We start from the raw sequence: 22,191 nt of genomic DNA, 5'->3' as shown, positions 1-22,191 counted from the left end.
ACCTTACTGGTACGACAACTCCGTGACTCTACCGTATGAGCTATCCACGATCCCAAAAAAAGATCGTCTCTAACTCAGGTCATTATTAGAGCCCTCTCTCTCTCTCTCTCTCTCTCTCTCTCTCTCTCTCTCTCTCTCTCTCTCTCTCTCTCTCTCTCTCTCTCTCTCTCTCTCCGGGTCACTTATCGAAGAATTCTTTCACAATGTTAAGAATGGAAAATGGTTCGTATGAATTTTAAGAAAACGACTATTGGTCATATTCAAAGCAATGAGACAAACCACTAAATGGATTCAATGCAAGTACTCCCATCTATTTATCATACTCGCTAACCGGAAGACCTCACCAATAAGTAAACGCTAAAATTTACAGCTTTTTACGCCAACATAACTGAAAACATATTCATTATGCAAGCAATCAGCTTTGCATGTGAAAACACCAACATCAGCCAGAGCACTATTGAAATCATCAAGCCCACAAGAAAGTCACTCCTGTTGCACAAAGAAAAGATGGGAATTCGACGTTACCATCGTCCTGGTCCTGGCTCAGGTCATTTGCAAGGAGGGAAACAGTAAAATGCATAGTTATAGTTTTGGGAGATGATATTTCCCCATTGGAAATCATCTCCCTGCTATATATTGTTATTATTTGTTATTTGAATGTATAATCTAAGTATTTGAGTGTAAACCTCTTAGTGGGATGGTGTTCTTGTGTCTGTATGAGACTTATGGGTGATCTCAAACTATGCACAATGATAAAATTCTCTTGGAACCTACGTGTTACATGTTTCTTTTTTGTACCATTCCCCTTACTTTTCTTGTGTGATTTTAATTGTAAATCTATAAATTTTTACGATTCCATTATCTTCCTTTTTACTGGCGCTGAAATGATCTACATGTGTTTCTGTAAAACCCTTAAAAACAAAAACAAAACACCATAAACTTCAGCCTTTACAGAGTTCGACTCCCACTCGGAGTACACAAAATAACATCAAGTCAAAAGTTTACAGCGGAGTTGAATTTGGTTGATTAAAATTATGAAAATTGCCGCATTTTCTATCATTTTTTTATCACTTAAGTTTTTGATATCTTTTAGTTTTTGCTGCCGACGAAGCTTTCTCTTAAATTTCCTTTGCAGATTTGTAATTTTTCGGCAAGAAATGATTTTTAATTTTTGTGTGTGTACATTTTATTTAGTCTAGCATCGTTGATTGTACAACAAGCCATGACATGTGTTTTGTTATCATTGTAGTTTTGTATTTCATTTTCATTTTTTTTTGGGGGGGGGGGGGGGCTTACTTTTTCATTAGTGAGACACTTGTCTGTAAACGAATAGGATAGCTGAATTTTGAAGGAACAACATTTCACTTTAATTTTAACATTCTTCTACCAACCTCATGAAAGTCTTCTTTTTAAAAATGTTCACTGCACAATCGATGAGAATTGTTTGGAATAAATTTGACACGCCGCCCATCAGAATACATTTGTCTAGCAGAATTTTGTTATTTTATGGAAATTTATGAAATGTTATGTCATTTGCTCTATCACCGGATACGTTGCTCCGTCTTTTCACTCGCCGATTACAGCATCCCCATGCTGCACAAGAAAACACAATATTTAGCACTACATACAATAATAATCTTAATATATTGTGATAATATAGATCTCAATACAAGTCACAATCATCTTACACATCCCTGTCTGAGAATTATGACTGAACGTATATAAATTGATAATTCCAAACGGCCACGTATAAAAGAAAGGTTTATAGTAATATTAATATATTAATTGTAAATATTCCACATTGGGTTTTATATAGCGAATCCTTCTGCTCTGGCAATTATACTGAGAATAACTCATAAATTAAGTCAAACACTTAAATTATTATTGCGCGCGACTGCACGCACAAGTAATCTCTAGACACGCCCGCTGCTTTTTAACCTCTTCAACGCTGCCGGTACCATGCGAAGCCACTTTTACGGAACTCTTTAACGTGGGAGTCTACGTTCTGGTCATTCCGATTTCTATGTCCTACAGTCGCACTCGATAATTTAGGCCTACAACAATAACAATAACATTCGGTAGATTAGAATTAGACAACATTCGCTATCATTGAACTACATATTTAACTTTTCATAACAACAACGGCACGGGATGATGACTGCTTCTACGTCTATGGGGAGGATAGACATGGTATGTTTGGGAAGAAAAGTCTGGTGTCAACCTTGATAAGCTTTTTTTTTCAATTTTAAATCTAGATAGACTTGATAGACGTCTATCTAGATAATCTATTCTAATCTCTAGATAGATAATTGTTTTAGACTAAATTAGAGGCCCCGCCTCCTTCCCCCCCCCCCCCCCCCCCCCTTTGCATGCACATTATAATTGCATTGATTAATGGAAATTTACGAAATGAAAAAAAAAACAAACAGTGGTGTTGGCTGGTGGAATTTCTATCAGATTATCATCGTCATCATCTTCCTTACTTAAGGCTAAGGTCTTTAGTAGTATCTATCTAGATCTAGACGTCTAAATAGTAAAAGTGAGGTGTACCCCCTCTCTCCCCACCCCATTCCCCCCCTCCCAAAAAAAAAATAAAAAGAACAATCTAATTTTCTTAGTGCCTGCGGTCAAAGTCAAGTCCAAAGCCGTATAAAATTTCATTAAAATATAGAATTTTTAATAAATTCAATTGATTGTAAAATGACAAAATGAAGATGCCCAATGCCACATTGAAAATAAAGTGAATGTAAGCTGCCAGAAGTGCCAGATGTTATGGATAATAAAAAGTAATGCACTCAAAATGAAGAATATACTAATTAGGTAGTTGCATGAAAATTTGAGATTGCAGCAATTGTTTTCAAAACAGTCTCATGCTATTCTGCAAGAAATACACTTTTCAATGGTACCAAAATTATGACAATGTGACAATTAGAACCAAAGTTACGGGATTATTAGTCCGCAAAAGTGGACCAAAATACTTAATATAATTTAAGAGGAAAAAAGAAACTAAAACTGTGACCAGAGAGCAACCGAAAAGCGGGGGAAATGGAAAATCATGGTTATTTGGGGTGGAATACATATAAAACCATATATCAAAATGATCGCAAAGGAAAGACGAAGCAAATTTTTTAAAAATTAAATGATTATTATGCAATATTATGCAACGTCATGCAATTACATAACCCTAGAAAATGAAAAAAAAAGGCGCGAGGAACGGATAATAACTTTAAAAACAGATTTGAGGGTGGTCTTCTTCCAGAGCATGCTTACAATACTATGGCTATGATTAATTTTGAACACAAAATTTGTTAAAACAAGAGGAAAGGAGCGTAAACGTATGAATTTAGACACTAAAGTTGTGTCCTTGGGGAAGGCACTTAATATTTGGCATTGGCAAATGAGCAACAGACGAAAGATGACTGGTATTCGGAGAGAAGAAAAAAAACAAAAAACAATGAACAGGGCTAGAAATAAAGTTGAACAAGTGTCAGTAAATGCAACTTGCAAATTTACTGCCCAATGTTTTTGCATCCTTGGACAAGACATTTGGGCACCAACAGTACTCGGGAGAAACAACAAGCTTGCCGCTTTATATATGCAAACATGGTCAGTGATAAAAATGCAAAATTAAAAACAAGAACTACATAAGAGTGGTAGAGAAAACTTAACCTGAAAATGCAAAATTGAATATTACGTAACATATTACATAATAACAAACAATAAGCCGATAAATACCGACACTTTGCAAACTTTCTGCAACATAGGCATGTCATATATCAAACTGAACATCTCGAAGAGATGTATCATATGACTAACTATTAAACTACATTAAAATTGAAATGAACTTTAGAAAATTTGATAATTGCTTAGCATTCAACATCACTAAGAGAACAGATAATTAAAGGGTACTCACGTACTGACTCGCTTAAATCCATAAGATGGCTGAGATGTGGCAAAAGACAGAAGACAACAAAATCTAGGCACTCTGGGTTGTTGGCTGCATGGAATGTAGACACAGGCAATATCCAGGTAATGATACTGAATAAATACATCGAAGTCCAAGCAATGATACAGAAGTAGTTGGGGGAGACTGACGATCGAATTCATGTTGTTACTTCAATTTCATATTTAAAAATACAAGATAGATTATTGGAGCTGGAGGCGGCAGATGATCAAATTCATGTTGTTATTACAATTTCATATTTAAAAATACAAGGCAGATTATTGGAGCTGGAGGAGGCAGATGACGGGAGTTGAAGGTGGCAGACAATCAAATTCATGTTGTTATTTCAATCTCATATTTAAAAATACAAGACAGACGACTGGAGTTCGAGGCGGCAGACGACTGGAGTTGGAGGTGGCAGACAATCAAATTCATGTTGTTATTACAATTTCATATTTAAAAATACAAGGCAGATTATTGGAGCTGGAGGCGGCAGACGACGGGAGTTGGAGGTGGCAGACAATCAAATTCAAGTTGTTATTACAATTTCATATATTCAAAAATACAAGGCAGATCATAGGAGCTGGAGGTGGCAGACAATCAAATTCATGTTGTTATTTCAATCTCATATTTAAAAATACAAGACAGACGACTGGAGTTGGAGGTGGCAGACAATCAAATTCATGTTGTTATTTCAATTTCATATTTAAAAATACAAGGCAGATTATTGGAGCTGGAGGAGGCAGATGACGGGAGTTGGAGGTGGCAGACAATCAAATTCATGTTGTTATTTCAATCTCATATTTAAAAATACAAGACAGACGACTGGAGTTCGAGGCGGTAGACAACTGGAGTTGGAGGTGGCAGACAATCAAATTCATGTTGTTATTTCAATCTCATATTTAAAAATACAAGACAGACGACTGGAGTTCGAGGTGGCAGACGACTGGAGTTGGAGGTGGCAGACAATCAAATTCATGTTGTTATTTCAATTTCATATTTAAAAATACAAGGCAGATTATTGGAGCTGGAGGAGGCAGACGACGGGAGTTGGAGGTGGCAGACAATCAAATTCATGTTGTTATTTCAATCTCATATTTAAAAATACAAGACAGACGACTGGAGTTCGAGGCGGCAGACGACTGGAGTTGGAGGTGGCAGACAATCAAATTCATGTTGTTATTACAATTTCATATTTAAAAATACAAGGCAGATTATTGGAGCTGGAGGAGGCAGATGACGGGAGTTGGAGGTGGCAGACAATCAAATTCATGTTGTTATTTCAATCTCATATTTAAAAATACAAGACAGACGACTGGAGTTCGAGGCGGCAGACGACTGGAGTTGGAGGCGGCAGACAATCAAATTCATGTTGTTATTTCAATTTCATATTTAAAAATACAAGGCAGATTATTGGAGCTGGAGGAGGCAGATGACGGGAGTTGGAGGTGGCAGACAATCAAATACATGTTGTTATTTCAATCTCATATATAAAAATACAAGACAGACGACTGAGTTCGAGGCGGCAGACGACTGGAGTTGGAGGTGGCAGACAATCAAATTCATGTTGTTATTACAATTTCATATTTAAAAATACAAGGCAGATTATTGGAGCTGGAGGAGGCAGATGACGGGAGTTGGAGGTGGCAGACAATCAAATTCATGTTGTTATTTCAATCTCATATTTAAAAATACAAGACAGACGACTGGAGTTCGAGGCGGCAGACGACTGGAGTTGGAGGTGGCAGACAATCAAATTCATGTTGTTATTACAATTTCATATTTAAAAATACAAGGCAGATTATTGGAGCTGGAGGAGGCAGATGACGGGAGTTGGAGGTGGCAGACAATCAAATTCATGTTATTTCAATCTCATATTTAAAAATACAAGGCAGATTATTGGAGCTGGAGGAGGCAGATGACTGGAGTTGGAGGTGGCAGACAATCAAATTCATGTTGTTATTTCAATTTCATATTTAAAAATACAAGGCAGATTATTGGAGCTGGAGGAGGCAGATGACGGGAGTTGGAGGTGGCAGACAATCAAATTCATGTTGTTATTTCAATCTCATATTTAAAAATACAAGACAGACGACTGGAGTTCGAGGCGGCAGACGACTGGAGTTGGAGGTGGCAGACAATCAAATTCATGTTGTTATTTCAATCTCATATTTAAAAATACAAGACAGACGACTGGAGTTCGAGGCGGCAGACAATCAAATTCATGTTGTTATTTCAATTTCATATTTAAAAATACAAGGCAGATTATTGGAGCTGGAGGAGGCAGACGACGGGAGTTGGAGGTGGCAGACAATCAAATTCATGTTATTTCAATCTCATATTTAAAAATACAAGACAGACGACTGGAGTACGAGGCAGCAGACAACTGGAGTTGGAGGTGGCAGACAATCAAATTCATGTTGTTATTTCAATTTCATATTTAAAAATACAAGACAGACGACTGGAGTTCGAGGCGGCAGACGACTGGAGTTGGAGGTGGCAGACGATCAAATTCATGCTGTTATTTCAATTTCATAGTTAAAAATACATTTCAAACGACTGGATATCGAGTCGGCAGACGACTGGAGTTGGAGGTGGCAGACGATAAAATTCATGTTGTTATTTCAATCTCATATTTAAAAATTCAAGACAGACGAAAAAATTCACAAGGTGAGTACAATACCAAACTTGAAAACATCAAATAAAAAGGAATCAATAAACATATCCAATCAAAAAAATGAAAGGTCAGCTGTGACCATGTCAGCCAGTACAGCACTCACGTCCATGTCATAGTCCTCAGAAGAGGACTCGGCAGCATCCAAGTCCCAATAACCTAACGTGAACTTTGATGGTCGAGACTTGGTAGCAGGAATGACTGCACGAATCCTCCCCCAGTAAGTTACATCAACTCCCTCTTCCGATTCCCAAGTATGTTGAAAAAGGGAGCCGAGAACATCCTCGCGGTGAATTATTTTATTTATAAAGCCCTTCTGTGTCAAGCTGAGTCCCTCATATATTGAATTTGTAGGATCCTGCTTTATGAGGGACTCCTTGACTTCTTTCTCCAGTGCCCGCCTCATCTTCTTGTCTCGTGCCTGCCCCACCAACAACTGCCTCTCCTGCTTAGCAGCACCAATGTTTTTGGACCACCTAGAATGAGCTGCCCTTAAATAAGAGCCCCTCTTGACAGCATACTTTATTAGTCGTTCCTGTGTGTTGCTGTCATGAGTGTCAAGCCAAGGAAGGGTCCTGTTGGTTCTTGCCTTGACTTTTGCATCCAGGAACCCTAATGAAGCATTTGGGGCACGCCTCCATAAAGCATCTGTCATCCCCAAACTCCTCTCTGCCCAAATATTATTTGGTGAAGCAGACTTCGTTGACTGAAGGTCAGCATCTGATGGCATCGATAATATGCCAGTAATGTATTTTCCCAGCTGATTGCAGGTCACCTTCTTAAATGCTGCAAGAATGGCAGTTAGATATTTCTGCAACAAAGCTGGGTCCTCTGTGTTTCGCAGGGATGTTAATACATTACTGGCAGGAACAGCATTATCAAATACATCCGAAGATGAGGTGAGCATCTTTAGAGGTTGCTCAATGAAGGCTGTCAAGTTCTTATCAAAGAGCCTGATATACTCACCCATCTCCAGATTGCTCAGTCTATGGCTATTCCCATAAAAGAGGGTCATCCAAGGGCCTGTTATCAACTTCCCACACAGTCCAAGAGCTTGGAACTGGGCAACCATTCGATTGTCATTCAAATCCCTGAGCAAGGTCCGACGGGCTTCAAGTCGACAAAATCTGTTGACAAAAATGGGTAAAGGTAAACTTGTTTGTCAATTGGTTATCAATCACCACAAAGGCAGATAAGATAATTAACTCAAACACACAAACAATAGGTCTATTAGAAAAAATAAAGAATTGAAGCGAAACAGCTTTTAAAAGACAAAAACTATTTAGGCTTCTTCAAAGCACTATAAATTATAAATTTAAAAAATGTGGTGAGAAAATGTGAGTCAAGAGCCTTTTGCACGGACTAAACTTTGTCATCCACAGTGGTACTCAAAACAGGGATATACCGTCGGAAGGCCAGCGAGCTACCATAAGACCACGAAGCCGTACAAATAGTATAATTTGATTTATCTGGGATCTTACTATTATTAAAATGAATGTGAATCATTACAGAGAGAGAAAAAAGTTTGTAATGGACATAGGCTTAAAAAAAAATGAAATACAAGATAAAAAGAGTAAAGTACCTCTCAAGGTATTCAAGTAGTTCTGATTTGTACGCTACTATGCTGCCAGCCATTCTGAACATTACATGCAGTCTGTTGCCCACATAACGGACAAATACATCCGAGGGGATGTCCTTTCTTGCCATGAAAGACTTGAACCCAGACGGATCCCAGTCTGCTTGTATCTGTAGAGGATCAAAAATGAATGTAAAAATAAATATGATTTGTTAAAGAACCAAGGTGACAAACAAGTGATAGTGTCCTGAAAAAAAGGATGGTAAATAAATTTCGCAAGCAAGTTCAAAATGTAAAGAGCCATTAAATTGTATATATTTTTTCCCCTCAAATATATTAAATTCTCTTTAACACCTCACTTCATAAACTGTAACACTATTTCCTTGTTTCTTCATCAAGAATATGTGCATTGGAAATTCACTTTAAAAATAGGAGCAACGATGAAATCAACAATGAAAACTGTCATCAGCCGATCTATGATCAGATATGGCCCTTCGTTATTTAAAACAATGCAATGATTCAAATTTGAACCTTTTGATCCAAAGGCAAGTGTCTTGCCACTTAGACCTAAAGCCTAGAAGTAATAGAAGAGATAATATTTGTACAAAACAAGTGCATTAAATCTGACAATGAAACTAGGGGAAAAAAATCATGCCTACCTGATCTTAGAAATGGCATAGATGAAGTTGGCAGCACAGCAGTCACCTCGACCATTGCTTGGAAGCCCGTCTTCCTTGTCCAGATTGCCCAGAGCTGAACGTGTGTGGGAAGCAAAGCCATCCAGGGGATGAACGTTACAATTCAGCTCCATAATGTCCACCTCCAACTCCTCTTTCAACTGTTCCACAACACAGTGGTTGACTGGAGCACGATCACTCACTGTGCTGGAAATCTTAGACAGGAAATCATTCTTTATTGAAATGAAGTCCTGTCCACTGTAGATGGAATAGCTTGTGGCTATCTCATCGATAACCGAGATGATGTGACGAGTGTAATCCTTTGCTGATCCACTAGCCAACTCGGCTATCGATAAAGTAAAAGTTGCACTCTCTGTTGAGATGTGAATTTGATTGGCATGCTGAGCTGCATAGGTTGTTGCATCCCAACAAAGAGTGGCACATTCACATTTAAGCACAGCCTCAGCAACCTGAAGATGTGACAGAGCAGATAACTCATAAGCCATCCTGGCAACAGTAGACTTATGAGGCACCTTCACCTCATTTGAATTCCCAAGCTCCTGTAAAACATAACTCACAACGCCTCCAGAATGAGCTACAGGAACCTGAGAAATCAAAGTTTTATATATCACCTTCCTCATTTTAGAAGAATAATGCCTCCCTCCTACAGGCTCAAAATCATCCACCTCCTCAGCTTCCTCAGTTGAACTTACAAGATAGTCATTTGCTATCTGTAAGTTCTTTACCTCCTGACTTAGGTTTGTCAGCTCCTTGTTCACAGCATTCAATTGGTCATCCAACTCTCCAACTGTTTGTTGTTTCCCATCCAATGCCCGCCTCAACCTACGGTTTTCTTTCTCCAGCTCAGTAGTTGAGGGTCTGGCCTCCAATGATCTAATTTTTCGTTTTAAAAAACGCCGCTCTCTCCTCAGGACTTTCTCAGTGCTGCACTTTCTGGCAAGCGCCTGAGAAAGACGTTTGTTTTTCAGGGAAAATGTCCGTGCCCGTCGAACCTCAGCTCTCAAGCGTCGACATTTAGACAATGCCTCCTCCAACTCAACTCTCTTCTGTCTACAGCGGTCACAGTCCTTTCGTAGATTTATTGAATGGCAGACTGATGTTGTAGTAGTAGTAGTAGTAGTGGTAGAAGTAGTCGTAGAAGTAGTCGGCAGCACATAAGGTGTCTGCATCAAATCCTCTGCCTTCCTCCAGACTCTCTCATACTTAAGACTTTTTACACAATTTTTCATTGTGTTCAGCAATTTCCCTAGATGAACTTGGAGAGCAGCTTTGTTTAGGGCTGCCTCCATTTCCAGAAAAAAAGAAATTGTCTTGGGTATGCTTTTCTCATTCTTCTGGAAAGCATATAGTAAATGCCCATTCTTCAGTGATGTACTGTTGAATGAGCAAAAGTTTTGAAATATAAAGCTATTGAGCTCATTGATGTTTCTTGGAGTAGACATTCTGGAGTATGATCTGTCAGTTAAAAAAAAAAGGGGTGGAAGAGACAAAAAAATAATAATTACAACAATATCCTAGAAAAAGGAAATGAAACATGAAAATGTGGTGTCATAATGAACGTCTGACTGAAAACAAAAAAAGTACTTCGATTATGATTAAATCAACAAATTAAAAGTTATATAATAATTTTTGTTGTGGTAGTAAAGAGTAAAGTAATGAATGAAATATACTTTCACTTGAATTGACTCTATCATGCTATTCTGTATTATTTGTATTGAAATTAACCACATTAAATTAAACCAACACTTAACCTGCAGAACAAACAAAAATAAAAGATAAAAAATAATATCCATGGAACATAATTTTTAGTTGTCCGGTATCATCCCAGTTAAAAAGTCATTTCAGTTTCAACATTCATTCATAAAATAAAACTAAAATTATGGATGGGACTATTTTCAGTCTTTTTACAGCAATTATTCAGCTTGAAATTATTTATACAAGTCACAAAAGCAAACGCAGTCGATAGTTTACAGACTGCACTGTACACAGGAGACTCGGGGATACATCGAGAGGCAATCCTGGTTGGCCGTCGCCAACTTCATGAACACGCGTCGTATTTAAAGTCACTAAAAGACGCTTTCGCCAGCATCAATCACCACCAAAATTCACACAAATAGAGAAAAATGGTTGGCGAATAATATAACATTAATTAAAAATAGGTAATATAATGAAAAATGTATTTAAAATGAAGTTAAAACTTACCAAATTTTCAAACAGCTGGCATCTGAACAAAGAATGAACGGATTAAAAATCTGAAAACGCCGCCTGACGCGCTGGCTTCTCCTCTTTAAAATGAGACCGGAAGTGACGAAATTAGTGCACAGGAAGCGATTCCACGGCAATGGAAGTAAAACTATGTTCACCGGTTAACACAATTTTCACTCCAGAGCCGTAACATCGATATCGGGGCTCGATCAGCGGCTCAGCCACGGGCGATGCGACTACCTAACTAATACAAAAAACAATAACAGCTTCATAATAAAAGAACAAAATTCTTTTACACGGAACATTTTGGGCTCAAAACCCTTCTTCAGCCAATACAATGACAAGTTAAATCCAGATTGGCGACAGAAAAGTTCTCGTCACGTCTGGTCATGGCGGGAAATATGACGATGGCGAATGAAAACAAATGCATTTTCCATTTATCCATAATCGTGTAATTCGAATGAAGAGATCTTTAAGCTGTTTTTGTTATTTATTATTTTTTGATGATGCTCACAGGCAATGAATGTCTTTGGCTTGATGGTTGATTGTGGCAAACTACTAGGTTAAATTGTTTTTGTTTTTTTAATTCTTTTATTTTATTTTAGTCTAATTTTTGGGACTTTCACTCCATGTTCCTCACATGTTGTTAACAATCATCATTATTCATTTTCCTCAAATACCTTCCATTCATGGGACATCTTGTAACTGCTTGTCAGCAATAAAAAGATACCTTTAAAGATTCATTACAGACTACCAGGAAAGTAATGTAATTAAAAAAAAAAACTTTTGTTCATAATATGCACATCAACAGTTATACTACTCAGCCTCACTAAGTCTCATACTCATAGTTTATTGGAGGAGAAAAAGTCACTTGAAGACTAGCTGTCTTGGCTGACCCACAGACATCTTATAAAGGGATGAGGTTTCAGGAAGTAGTGCGAGGTTAAGTATAGTGTACATCTTTACATGGAATTGTGATAGAATGCATGATGTGACTACTACACAATATATTCTCATTTGGAAATTTTGGATTTTGATTACAGCTTGTATAAATATAAGAAAATGAAGATGAGGAAAGAAAAAGCTTTGAAGTGTTCTGCTACAAGTTGTTCCAGCAGAAATGCAAATGAGGATGATGGCATTACATTATTCTCTTTTCCAACAGATGACAGAATACGGTAAGATTATTTATTATTATTACTATTGTATTCATAGATACATATATATGCGGGTGGTTGGATGGGAGCATCACCCTTGAATCATATACCCATGATGTTCACATGGGTGTACGATCCGATAGTGATGTCGTTTCTTCTTCTCTTTACTAGCCTATCCTGCTTCTTTGGTTTGTGATTGTATTTTTGACAGGGGATATTTTTTTCCTGTAAATCCTCTGCCTGTTTGTTCTTGGTTATTTATAATTTAGCTTATGATATCTTTAGGTTATGCTTTTGATTGACATTTGTACTATTTTTGTTAGATTGCTTGTTTTTTTGTTTCAGCGGTCTCTCATATAACCTCAATTGTGTTGGAAGAGACCTAAAGCAACAAACAAACAAAAATAAAAAATAGATACATATGTATGGAGATGAAAGTTTATGAAATGGATTTTGTAAGCTTTGAAATAATGAGGATGTTAATGATGGTGATAATAATTGAAATGACTCTGGTGAATGAATATAATTTCATCATAATAATCTATGGAGCTATGATCACATGACTGCAGAACAAAGAATGCTTTTAAGAGATTTTACAGGGTAAGGAAATAGCTAAAGATCTGATGAAAGTTATGCAAGGGCATGCATTACATTTGAGATTCATTTGTAAAATGTTAAATGATGAGTTCCTTTTTTTGATGAAAGCAAATAAAAAATTCTAACTGAGGAAAAACAGAATGCTATTTAAATTGGTACTCGGGTGCTATGTGGTAGGATTTTGACAGTAATGCTATTATAATTTCTACAATAGATATGTATGTAGTTTTGATAGATTGTTCTGATTATGAATGCCGCTTAATTGGAACTATTTCTGCGCAAAAGAGCTGTTCCAATTAAGCGGCTTTCATTGTAACAATAATAATGATAATAATAATTATTATAATGATAATAATAATAATAAAATAATAATAATAATAATAATAATAATGATAATAATAATAATAATATGCTCATGGAGCAAAGCTGCAAAGTAAAGAACGTCCAAAAGATATTTTACAAAATATGCTAGTGAATTTTTTTTTTCCACGCACAAACTTGTTATAACAATTTATTATTTACAAAATTACCCAACTGTAGGGAATGACGTGACTGAACGGTTGCGTTTTCAAATTGTTCACTTTTTTCTCCTTATCTTACTCTTTTAACATGCAATCTTACACAGTCTCTTGTATTGATGTTGGCAGCCCTGATTTAAGAATATCTTTGTTGATACAATATTGTAGCAATATAATCATCTGGTATAGTTTTTGATGACAAAGTTACTGAAAACTCTAAAAGAAATACAAACCAAATTTGATTTTTGTAGCCTTTGATATGATGCTATGTAATATTCATGTCAGTTTTATAACTATTGCAGGCATTTCCTAATTTTTGGCATTTGCCTTCCAAGTAAACTTTCCTTGTACTTTTTGTAATCTTGCTATATTCCTAGGTGCAGGCAGTGGGTCACAAATACTGGCCGTGAAGATTTGAGGAAGAGAAGCTCAAAATCACTAATCTCGTTTCACCTGTGTTGTAGACATTTTAAAGATGATCAGTTCTCCAATGACCAGAAAACAGCTCTTATAGCGAATGCTATCCCTACCATTTTTTATGTTGACTCAGATGTCAATGCACCAGGGGACCAGTTAGAACCCTCTCCTAAACAGGTTGACAAGCTAGGAGATAAAGATAAGGATGAAAATGACAAACAATTAGTTGGAGATTCCAGGAACTCACCATCCAGCTCCTTCTGCCTTTCCCAGAAAGAAAAAAAAAGTAAGCAGATCTGCTTGTCTCTCTCTCTCTCTCTCTCTCTCTCTCTCTCTCTCTCTCTCTCTCTCTCTCTCTCTCTCTCTCTCTCTCTCTCTCTCTCTGTGTGTGTGTGTGTCTCTCTCTCTCTCTGTGTGTCTCTCTCTCTCTCTCTCTCTCTCTCTCTCTTTCTCTCTCTCTCATTACCGTACCTGTATTATTTTTTGATGTCAATTGCTGTCCACACAATTACTCCCTACAACTGTAAATTACTTATTTTTGATAATTGACGTTGAAGGTTATTTAATGTACCTTATCGCTGATCTTCTTGTTCTTCTATAGCTGCCATTCATTCTGTATGACACATTATACAAAAAGTATGCAATTCACAATACGTTTTTGCTGTAGTATTAATATCTATTTTTGTATCTGATAATCAGTCTTCATTATTATTATTATTCCTATTATTATTATTATTATTATTATTATTATTATTATTTTATTATTATTATTATTATTATTATTATTATTATTATTATTATTATTATCATCTTCTTCATCATCATCATCATCATTATTATTATTATTATTAATATTATTATCATTATTATTATTTTTATTATTATTATTATTATTATTATTATTATTATTATTATTATTATTATTATGCTCTTCCTCCTCTTAGTCTCATAACAGTTATTTGCTGATCACAATTTTGGCAAACTAAATCCATTGCTTTTCTCACATCCAAAATGGATCCATAAATTGTGTGGAACGGGATTTGCTTAGGCCAGGGGATATTCTTTGCTGATCATATAATGGGTATCTTTTAAAATTTATGGAAAATGCTGAGTCTTGTGTTTATTTGCACTTATATTATTAATGCTATTGGGTTTGTTGACACAGGTAACGCCAACCAGAAGTCAATGTACAAGTCGGGGAACACCCATTGTCAGTGGTGCTCTGCTATCAATTGCTCCAACAATCGGATCCGAAGACCTGATCTGTCTTTTTTTCGTTTTCCTGTGGATCCTGAAAGGTACAATGAATTATTAGAGTAATATTATAGATTTATATATCTATAGATATTTATGATTTTGATGTTACATTAAGATTCTGAAGTTAGTTTTTTAAATTTGATGACTTCCTTGTTGTGTGGATGATTAGTGATGACTAGGATAGGTCTGTCTGTTTTGCTGTCACTGTTGTCAACTGGTTTCATGGCAGCTTCCCTAGAGATGTTTTGGATTTTGTCAACTGCTTGTTTTAATATGTATTTAGGATAAAGTCAAGCATTTTATCCTTTTCTACCGTGGAGTCCTCATCATCCTGGCAGAGTCGTCTTAGTCTGAGTAGCTGTGAGACTAATTGAATCTTTGCATTTGGTGGGATGTGAGGACGTGTAGAGAAGGTAGCTGTGACTGTCCTTATAGTGGATAGACTGTTTTCGTAATTAAATTGAAGCTTACATTCAATTTCACATTGTTATTTACGTATTTTAGTTGAAGAAAATAGTAGCTATGTTAACATCAATCCTTATATTTTAATTTGATGGTTTATTTTTAATTATCAGATGCAAGAAATGGATAATGAATTCTCAGAGATTTGATTTGAAAGACAAGTCCTCCAAAAATTTGCATAATGGAAGTTATATCATCTGTTCAGAACATTTTGAGGAACGTTGCATCAGGGACAGCAGCAATTCCAAAGGCAGACAGCGCCTGTTCAATTGGGCTGTTCCTACCATCTTTAATTTTACAGTGTCGAAAACGCAAAGGAAAAGTAGAAAGCCAACTCCAACTTTTCCATCTGTTTCCTCTCACAACCGAGCTGGGAATATTGACCGAGTTAGACGGATTTCAAATTCTACAGGGACTGGGGTAGATAATGGCAATGGTAGACAGAAAACTAGATCGCTAAAGAGGAGTCGAGAAACTGTCAAGCCAGAGCCTGAAGACTGCATGACAAAAAGGTAGATGTTCTTTCATTCTGTACAATAGTTTTCACCTTAATTGCCAATTTTTAGGAAACAAGGAAAGATAGCTATGCAGGCTTACAGTGAAATGTTACACGATATACTAAATGCCATAGAATTCCATACTTCATGTTGCGTTCATTATTTGCATTCATTATAGTTAGTAAAACATTATTATTATTATTATTATTATTATTATTATTATTATTATTATTATGGTGATGATGATGATGATGATGATGATAATGATTATTGTTAATATTATTATTATCGGTTTGAGAATATTCCAATTACAATTTTGGTTATAGACTTATGACCATCCCATGTGGAAACGTGAACTTTATTCTGTCCTTGTCCTGGAATGAGATACGTTCTCCCAGTTTACAGAAAATACTTCAGAACTGTTTCTTTTTATGAGAGGTTTGGGGGGGGGGGGGGGGGGGGGGGGGGGGGAGTGGATGTGTTTCTCATGGAAATAATGTTTAATTTTATTGTGGCTTGTTTGTGCATTATAACGATTCGAGTGTATTCCTCTTGGTAGAGATGACAGTTATGTAAAGATTCTGCACCTGACAGGAATTTTGAATGGTAACTGGCAAGGGGCTTCAAATAGCTCAAAGATGGAGCACTCGCCTCTAATGCTAAGGAACAGGACTCAATCCTTGGTATAGTAAGATTTATTTATCATTTGTCCCTTCCATGCTTTGTGTCCTTTCTGTAGAATGAGACTGTTAGGTTTAAACCTGGAGTAAAACGTATTCTTAACCTGTGCCTTTCTCTAATGGCTGATTTTATCACTGGTTTGCAGCTCCAAGATGGAGTCGCTGAAGGAATTAAAGAAGGAGAATTTGTGCCTGTCCGATCAGCTTTTCCAATTGACCCAATCACGTGTCCAGATGATGAAGCGTCTGGAGGAGTTGGAAGCCCAGATGGATTTGGTCAAGGAGCATTCCAGGTTTGGTTTCTCCGTTTATTGGTGTCACAAAGAAGATATAAGACGAAAACTTATTGAAAAAAAACAACAAAAAACCTGCACTGAAAATTAGTTGGGGCACCTGGTTACTGGTTCCTTTATTCCCCTATATCTGTTAACACTAACTCTTTGCCTTGGGAAGGGTAGTGATAAGTTAAAAAGTGGAGAATTCGGCTTAATAGAACCAGTCTTGGGTTCATTTAATATAATGGGGTTTTTTTTCTGACTTGTCTGGAGCACCCAGTAGTTATTGTGTCTGTTAGAAAGGGTACTTTGTTATAAGCTAGCATCCTATCCAAGCAAGTAATTGTTAATGTCTGTTTAATTTAACTTTTACTGGGATAAACTCCATACGTCTAAATATCAGAAAGATTCTTTTCTCTGCTGTATTTCTGCCCTTTTATTGTGGTGATGTGCACAGACTGAGGATTAATTTATTTTGTGAGAGTTAGGCAGTTTGATTTAAGTTTATGTTCCGTGAAAGATGGCTTTTGTTTTTATTTTATTTTATTTCTTTTGGCTCATGTTTTAATGTTTTTCAGGGGGTTTTTTTGGGTCATAATAATCATGGGAATCAAGTACCAGCATCTGTGAAACTTTGGATGGCCTTTATCTCATATTTGATGCGTGATCTACTTTTGCATTTGGAGAGAAAAAAAATCTTCTTGGTTTTACTTTTTCCCAATCGTCTGTGATCCATGATTGTTGCTGGCTTTGATCTCTTAGCCTATCTGTCTGGATGTTATATTTACATTCTACTTTCTCAGCCTCTGAAATGACCTACATATGTCTTGTATAATTTAAACTACCTAAAATAGACATTCTTTTTGCTGATTTCATCACAATGTCCATAGTTTTTATTTATATATTTCAGGCAGGGAAGGCATAATCCTACAATTGTCAATAAGATAAGATTGTTATCCATTATTGCATAATGATCTTAAATGTTGTATCAGATTTGGTGTGACATATGACATTTAGTGTTGGGGGTCCTTATACTTGGTTGGTAGAGCACTCGCTTCACAAGCAAAGAGGCGAGTGACCATCCCAGGTGTTGTCGAGATTTTTCATGAACTCAGCAGTGATTGGGTCTGATAGATTTGGTAGAAAGTAATTTGCAATAGATCGGGGTCTTGTCTGAAGGAAGCACGCAATTGCTATTGTCTGTTTATAGCTTTATCGAAACTAGAATAAATTTTGCATAACTGTGGAGGGATAGGGGTGAGATGTTGACTGAAATAAAAAAGTACTGATATAAAGAACTTTATTTCAGGATTGATGTGGAATTACTCAACCTAGCTCTTGATACAAGTAAACATCAGAATGCAGAGCAAGAATTCAAACGATTGAGATCTGTGGTAAAGCTGCTGGCAGAGGAAGAAGAGGTAAGCTTGCTTTTGCTCTTAATTTCCCAAATCAGCAGCACTTACTGAAAGAGACTTTATTGTCTTAGTGCAGCAGGACTTAGAATCAGGAAAATCATCCCAAGGGTAGGATGAGGATGTTCAGAGGCTGCTTCCCTAGTTTTAACAAAAATTGCTCTCTTGGCACTTTTTTCTCCAACGACCAAACAGCTCAGAATTACTTCAAATGTTGAACAATTTTGAAAATTGTGTGCAAAATGTTGTAGACCGCAATATTGTACATTTGACAATTAATGCCTAATGGAAGAAATGAATATGTTAAATTACAGTGTTTACTAATATCTTTAAGCTATTATTTATAAAGACAAAATGTACTTCTATATGCAGCCCAACACTCAAGCTACGGGGACAGTCATGTGGTCGGTGATCGTCTTGGTTGGTGGGCAGCTGTGTCATACGGGACTGCTGGTCTAGAATGATAAGGGGACACAACTCTTACTCGTAGACAAAGGTAATAAGTTAATAAGAAATTGACCTTGCTTGCATTGTGTCATTTATCTTTTACATTGTGTAATCTACAGGTTGGAAATCATAGTGGGGGAGAGGACACCATGTCTTGTGAGAGTTTGGAGTAAGTTAACTACGGAAAACAGTTGGATCTTCGACGAAAAGAAATTTGCTCTTCAGAGTTCCAGCAATAAGTAGTGAGAATTTGGAGTGTGGCATGACAATCATATAGACCACAAACTATGAAAAGTTTTATTCAAATGTCACAGCTACAGTTATTTGTTATTGTGCGTTTGGAGAATGACAAAATAGGAAAAATGAATTTGATGATTCACTCATTCTAAAAGAGTTGACGATTTCAAAGTTCATTGATACAACAAGTTACAAATGTCATGGTTCTTTCTGTGTGTTGTGAAGGTTTAGAATGTGACTATATAAATTAATTGGATCACAATCAATATGCAAGATTCACACATTCCATCTGTGGAATTTCTTTGTGAGAGAATGGAATTGACTGGATCAAAGCTATTTATGACTTCAGATTCATACTGATCTAAAAAACTGAAGGCTTAACATGGAGAGAAGATGCACAAAGCCGGACAAGATGGAGGGGATTCGTCAATGCTGCAGCTGGAGCGAAGGGCCTAAGTAAGTAAGTCAGATTCACACTACGTGGACTCAATCAACCGTTCAAGTTCAAGGGCAAGCTCATTGTGTTTTAGAAGTGAAATGTTTCATTTATGAATTGTCTTTGATTTTAATTCCAAATGATACATAGGCAGACTTGCCAACCCTCTAAAACGCATAAATTGTGAGTCTTAAAAAACAAATTGGTAACACAATAATCAGTTTTAATAGTTGACTTGTAGAGAAGTTTATAAATGTTGAAATGTATTATGGCAGTTTCTGATGATTTGTCTACTTTTCCTAATTGTACATTTAGATTTATTGCAATTGGTGCTGGATAAACTCATGATGCCATGTGACTATGAATCGACCAGTTGCGTATAAACCAGGAATACCTAGGGACATATAAATTAAAAAAAAAAATAAAAACAAAAACAAAAATAACAAGTTATTTCTTTCTTTCTTTAAATTACTATTGGGGCTGCACAAAATCCAATGGGGAACAGTGTTTGGCTGTAACTTTCCTCAGTACCTTGTATGACCTCCACAGTTATACATGTTCAAAGAATGTCTTCGATGAAGGTGGGAGCATTACCATTACCATTCCGGTGGAAAACATGAAGAAAGGGGTCGGTGGTGAAAGTTAAATCCACCACACATGTGGATGCTGCCTCCGCCGAAGTGATTATGTTGAGTCATTCAAACATCTGAATGATGCTCCCTGTCTCCTCTACACCCTTAATCGACTGTCAACAAAGTGAAGATTAAGTCTACTGAGAATAGCCCACTCATCCACTGTGCTAGGCTGAGCGTGAATGACACAGGTGGATTAGGGTTTTCTCGCACTTATGTGCAAAGTGCCATATTAGACAAGAAATAAATAATAATGTGAAATTGAATGTAAGCTTCAATTTAATTACAAAAACAGATCAAATGAATGTTTCGGGTTTCCCCTTTATCAACAAAACAGGATGAACAGTTAACTACGCCACTACTACATCATCTCATTCATCTGTGGTGTTTCATTCATCTTGTTTTGTTGATAAAGGGGAAACCCGAAACGTTCATTTGATCCGTTTTTGTAATTAAATTGAAGCTTACATTCAATTTCACATTATTATTTATTTCTTCGAGCTTCGAGCAGCAACATTTACAAATTAGACAAGGTGAATTAGTTTCGTGGTCAACCCATTTAACAGATGGCTGCTGACAGCGTAATGTTTGGGTAATACCAAGTCGATTTCCCGATCTTTATTTATTAATGTTAAATAGTGAAAAAAAAAAAACCAGGGACTTTGGGTTTATGTCAATATAAGCGTTATTGATATATCCACTCTGCGTTGTATATGTTTGACTGTTTCCCTATCAGCCAAAGACTCCAATAAGGGCCAGGACAAACCAAGTAATACCATTCTAAGAAAAAGTCAAAGCAATTCTGAAAACAGATTTAAAGGGATAGAAGACGAAGCAAGTGACCTCATGCCCATCTTGGGAGGTCAGAGGACCCCAGCCAGGGAATATTGTTTCCCTTGAAAATAGATACATTTTTTTTATTTGTCCCAAGGAGTTAATTTAAGCGGAGTCCACCGTAAGGGGATAGGAGACATAGCACAGGAACTCTAGCATGGCTGTTTTTTTCATCGCTTGCGGCTGCAAAAATTCGCAAAGTATCACTGAATTGCATCGCAGTCGCAAAATCAAATATTTTTTTTTGCAAATTTTCGAGATTTGCAAAGAAAAAACCCCCCAAAAAACAATTATAATAATTTTTTTAAAAAGGCGCTGATATGACCTTACATTTGTTGCAAGCGCCGTGAAACCCTTAAAATTAAAAACAAACAAATACCTTTCTCTTTCATGAACTAATTATGGGTTTTTAGGAAAATTAATCGCAACTATTTGAAATTTTTTTTGCAAATTTTGCTGTTTTTAGCTTGCAAAAACTGCCATGTTAGACTTCCCTGTTTCAAAAGGATGACAATTACCCTAATATAAAGAGGAAGCATGGTTATGTTGATTAATATATAATTTATTTTAATGACATTCCATTCTTAAAGTACAGATCAGTTTAATTTAATTATAATAATATTATTCACAGCTGTAAGTCGGACATAAAATTTTGAAACAATGTAAATATGAGAACATGTAAATACAAACATCATTTTAGTGCAACAATTCCAATAAGCATGGCCTCTCCCAAGAACACACTTTAAATTCAAAGAAAAAGGTTTAAAAAAAAAAAAGAAAAATATGTCCTACCCCTTCAAACTGATTTTGACTTAGACTTAGATGCTGAAAATTAATTTCCCCGTTAAATACAGTAATGTACCCTATATGAAAATTGGGTAACAGTAAAATTTTTGTGCTTTAATGAATACGTATGAATATGTAGTTTCTTTATATTAAAGCGATATTTCTGATCATTTAAACCTCAAAATTCATTTGTTTCATCCGTACATAACACCAAGTCACAAATGTTTGAAGTTCTTCACTGAAAGAAAAAATTGTATGAATAAATGATATTATTAACAATTGTAAATAAAATACATACTGCATTTTTTATTCAATATCTGAAAAGTGGAGTGGAGTTTTTTAATTATAGGAATTTTGACAGCGCTTTTAAACTAAAGATAAAATTATTATTATCATTAATTTTACAGAAGTTTAACGGCACTTGGACCACTTCTTGGGTATTTAAGGG

General features: G+C 36.2%; 1 protein-coding gene across 2 annotated transcripts; it reads left to right on the top strand.

Moving 5' to 3' along the window:
* Window positions 1-1,989: 1,989 nt before the first annotated feature.
* On the top strand, window positions 1,990-19,931 carry LOC144972477 (uncharacterized). 2 transcript variants are annotated; one of them, XM_078913732.1, is made up of 9 exons: window positions 1,992-2,190; window positions 12,140-12,274; window positions 13,746-14,071; window positions 14,951-15,083; window positions 15,618-16,016; window positions 16,828-16,974; window positions 18,266-18,377; window positions 18,744-18,867; window positions 19,807-19,931. In XM_078913732.1, the coding sequence occupies exons 2-8, from the start codon at window positions 12,159-12,161 to the stop codon at window positions 18,828-18,830; spliced, it is 1,320 nt and encodes a 439-aa protein (XP_078769858.1). In that variant the 5' UTR covers window positions 1,992-2,190; window positions 12,140-12,158; the 3' UTR covers window positions 18,831-18,867; window positions 19,807-19,931. The 2 variants fall into 2 exon arrangements, with proteins under 2 accessions (XP_078769859.1, XP_078769858.1); XM_078913733.1 differs by lacking the exon at window positions 18,744-18,867 and having other exon boundaries at window positions 1,990-2,190; window positions 18,938-19,931.
* The last annotated feature ends 2,260 nt before the right edge of the window (window positions 19,932-22,191 follow it).

This window comes from Berghia stephanieae, chromosome 5 (assembly GCF_034508935.2).
Source record: "Berghia stephanieae isolate SIO BIC M18660-M18661 chromosome 5, UCSD_Bste_1.3, whole genome shotgun sequence".
NCBI lineage: Eukaryota > Metazoa > Mollusca > Gastropoda > Nudibranchia > Aeolidiidae > Berghia > Berghia stephanieae.
The sequence above is the reverse complement of the archived record's forward strand: the minus strand, read 5'-3'. Positions and strand labels throughout refer to the sequence as shown.

Excerpts from the sequence above, each read along its gene's own strand:
- LOC144972477 (XM_078913732.1), top strand. The coding sequence starts at position 12,159 with ATGAAGATGAGGAAAGAAAAAGCTTTGAAGTGTTCTGCTACAAGTTGT. Across the intron at positions 12,275-13,745 it reads CCAACAGATGACAGAATACG|GTGCAGGCAGTGGGTCACAA; the intron begins GTAAGATTATTT and ends CTATATTCCTAG. Across the intron at positions 16,975-18,265 it reads TTGGTCAAGGAGCATTCCAG|GATTGATGTGGAATTACTCA; the intron begins GTTTGGTTTCTC and ends ACTTTATTTCAG.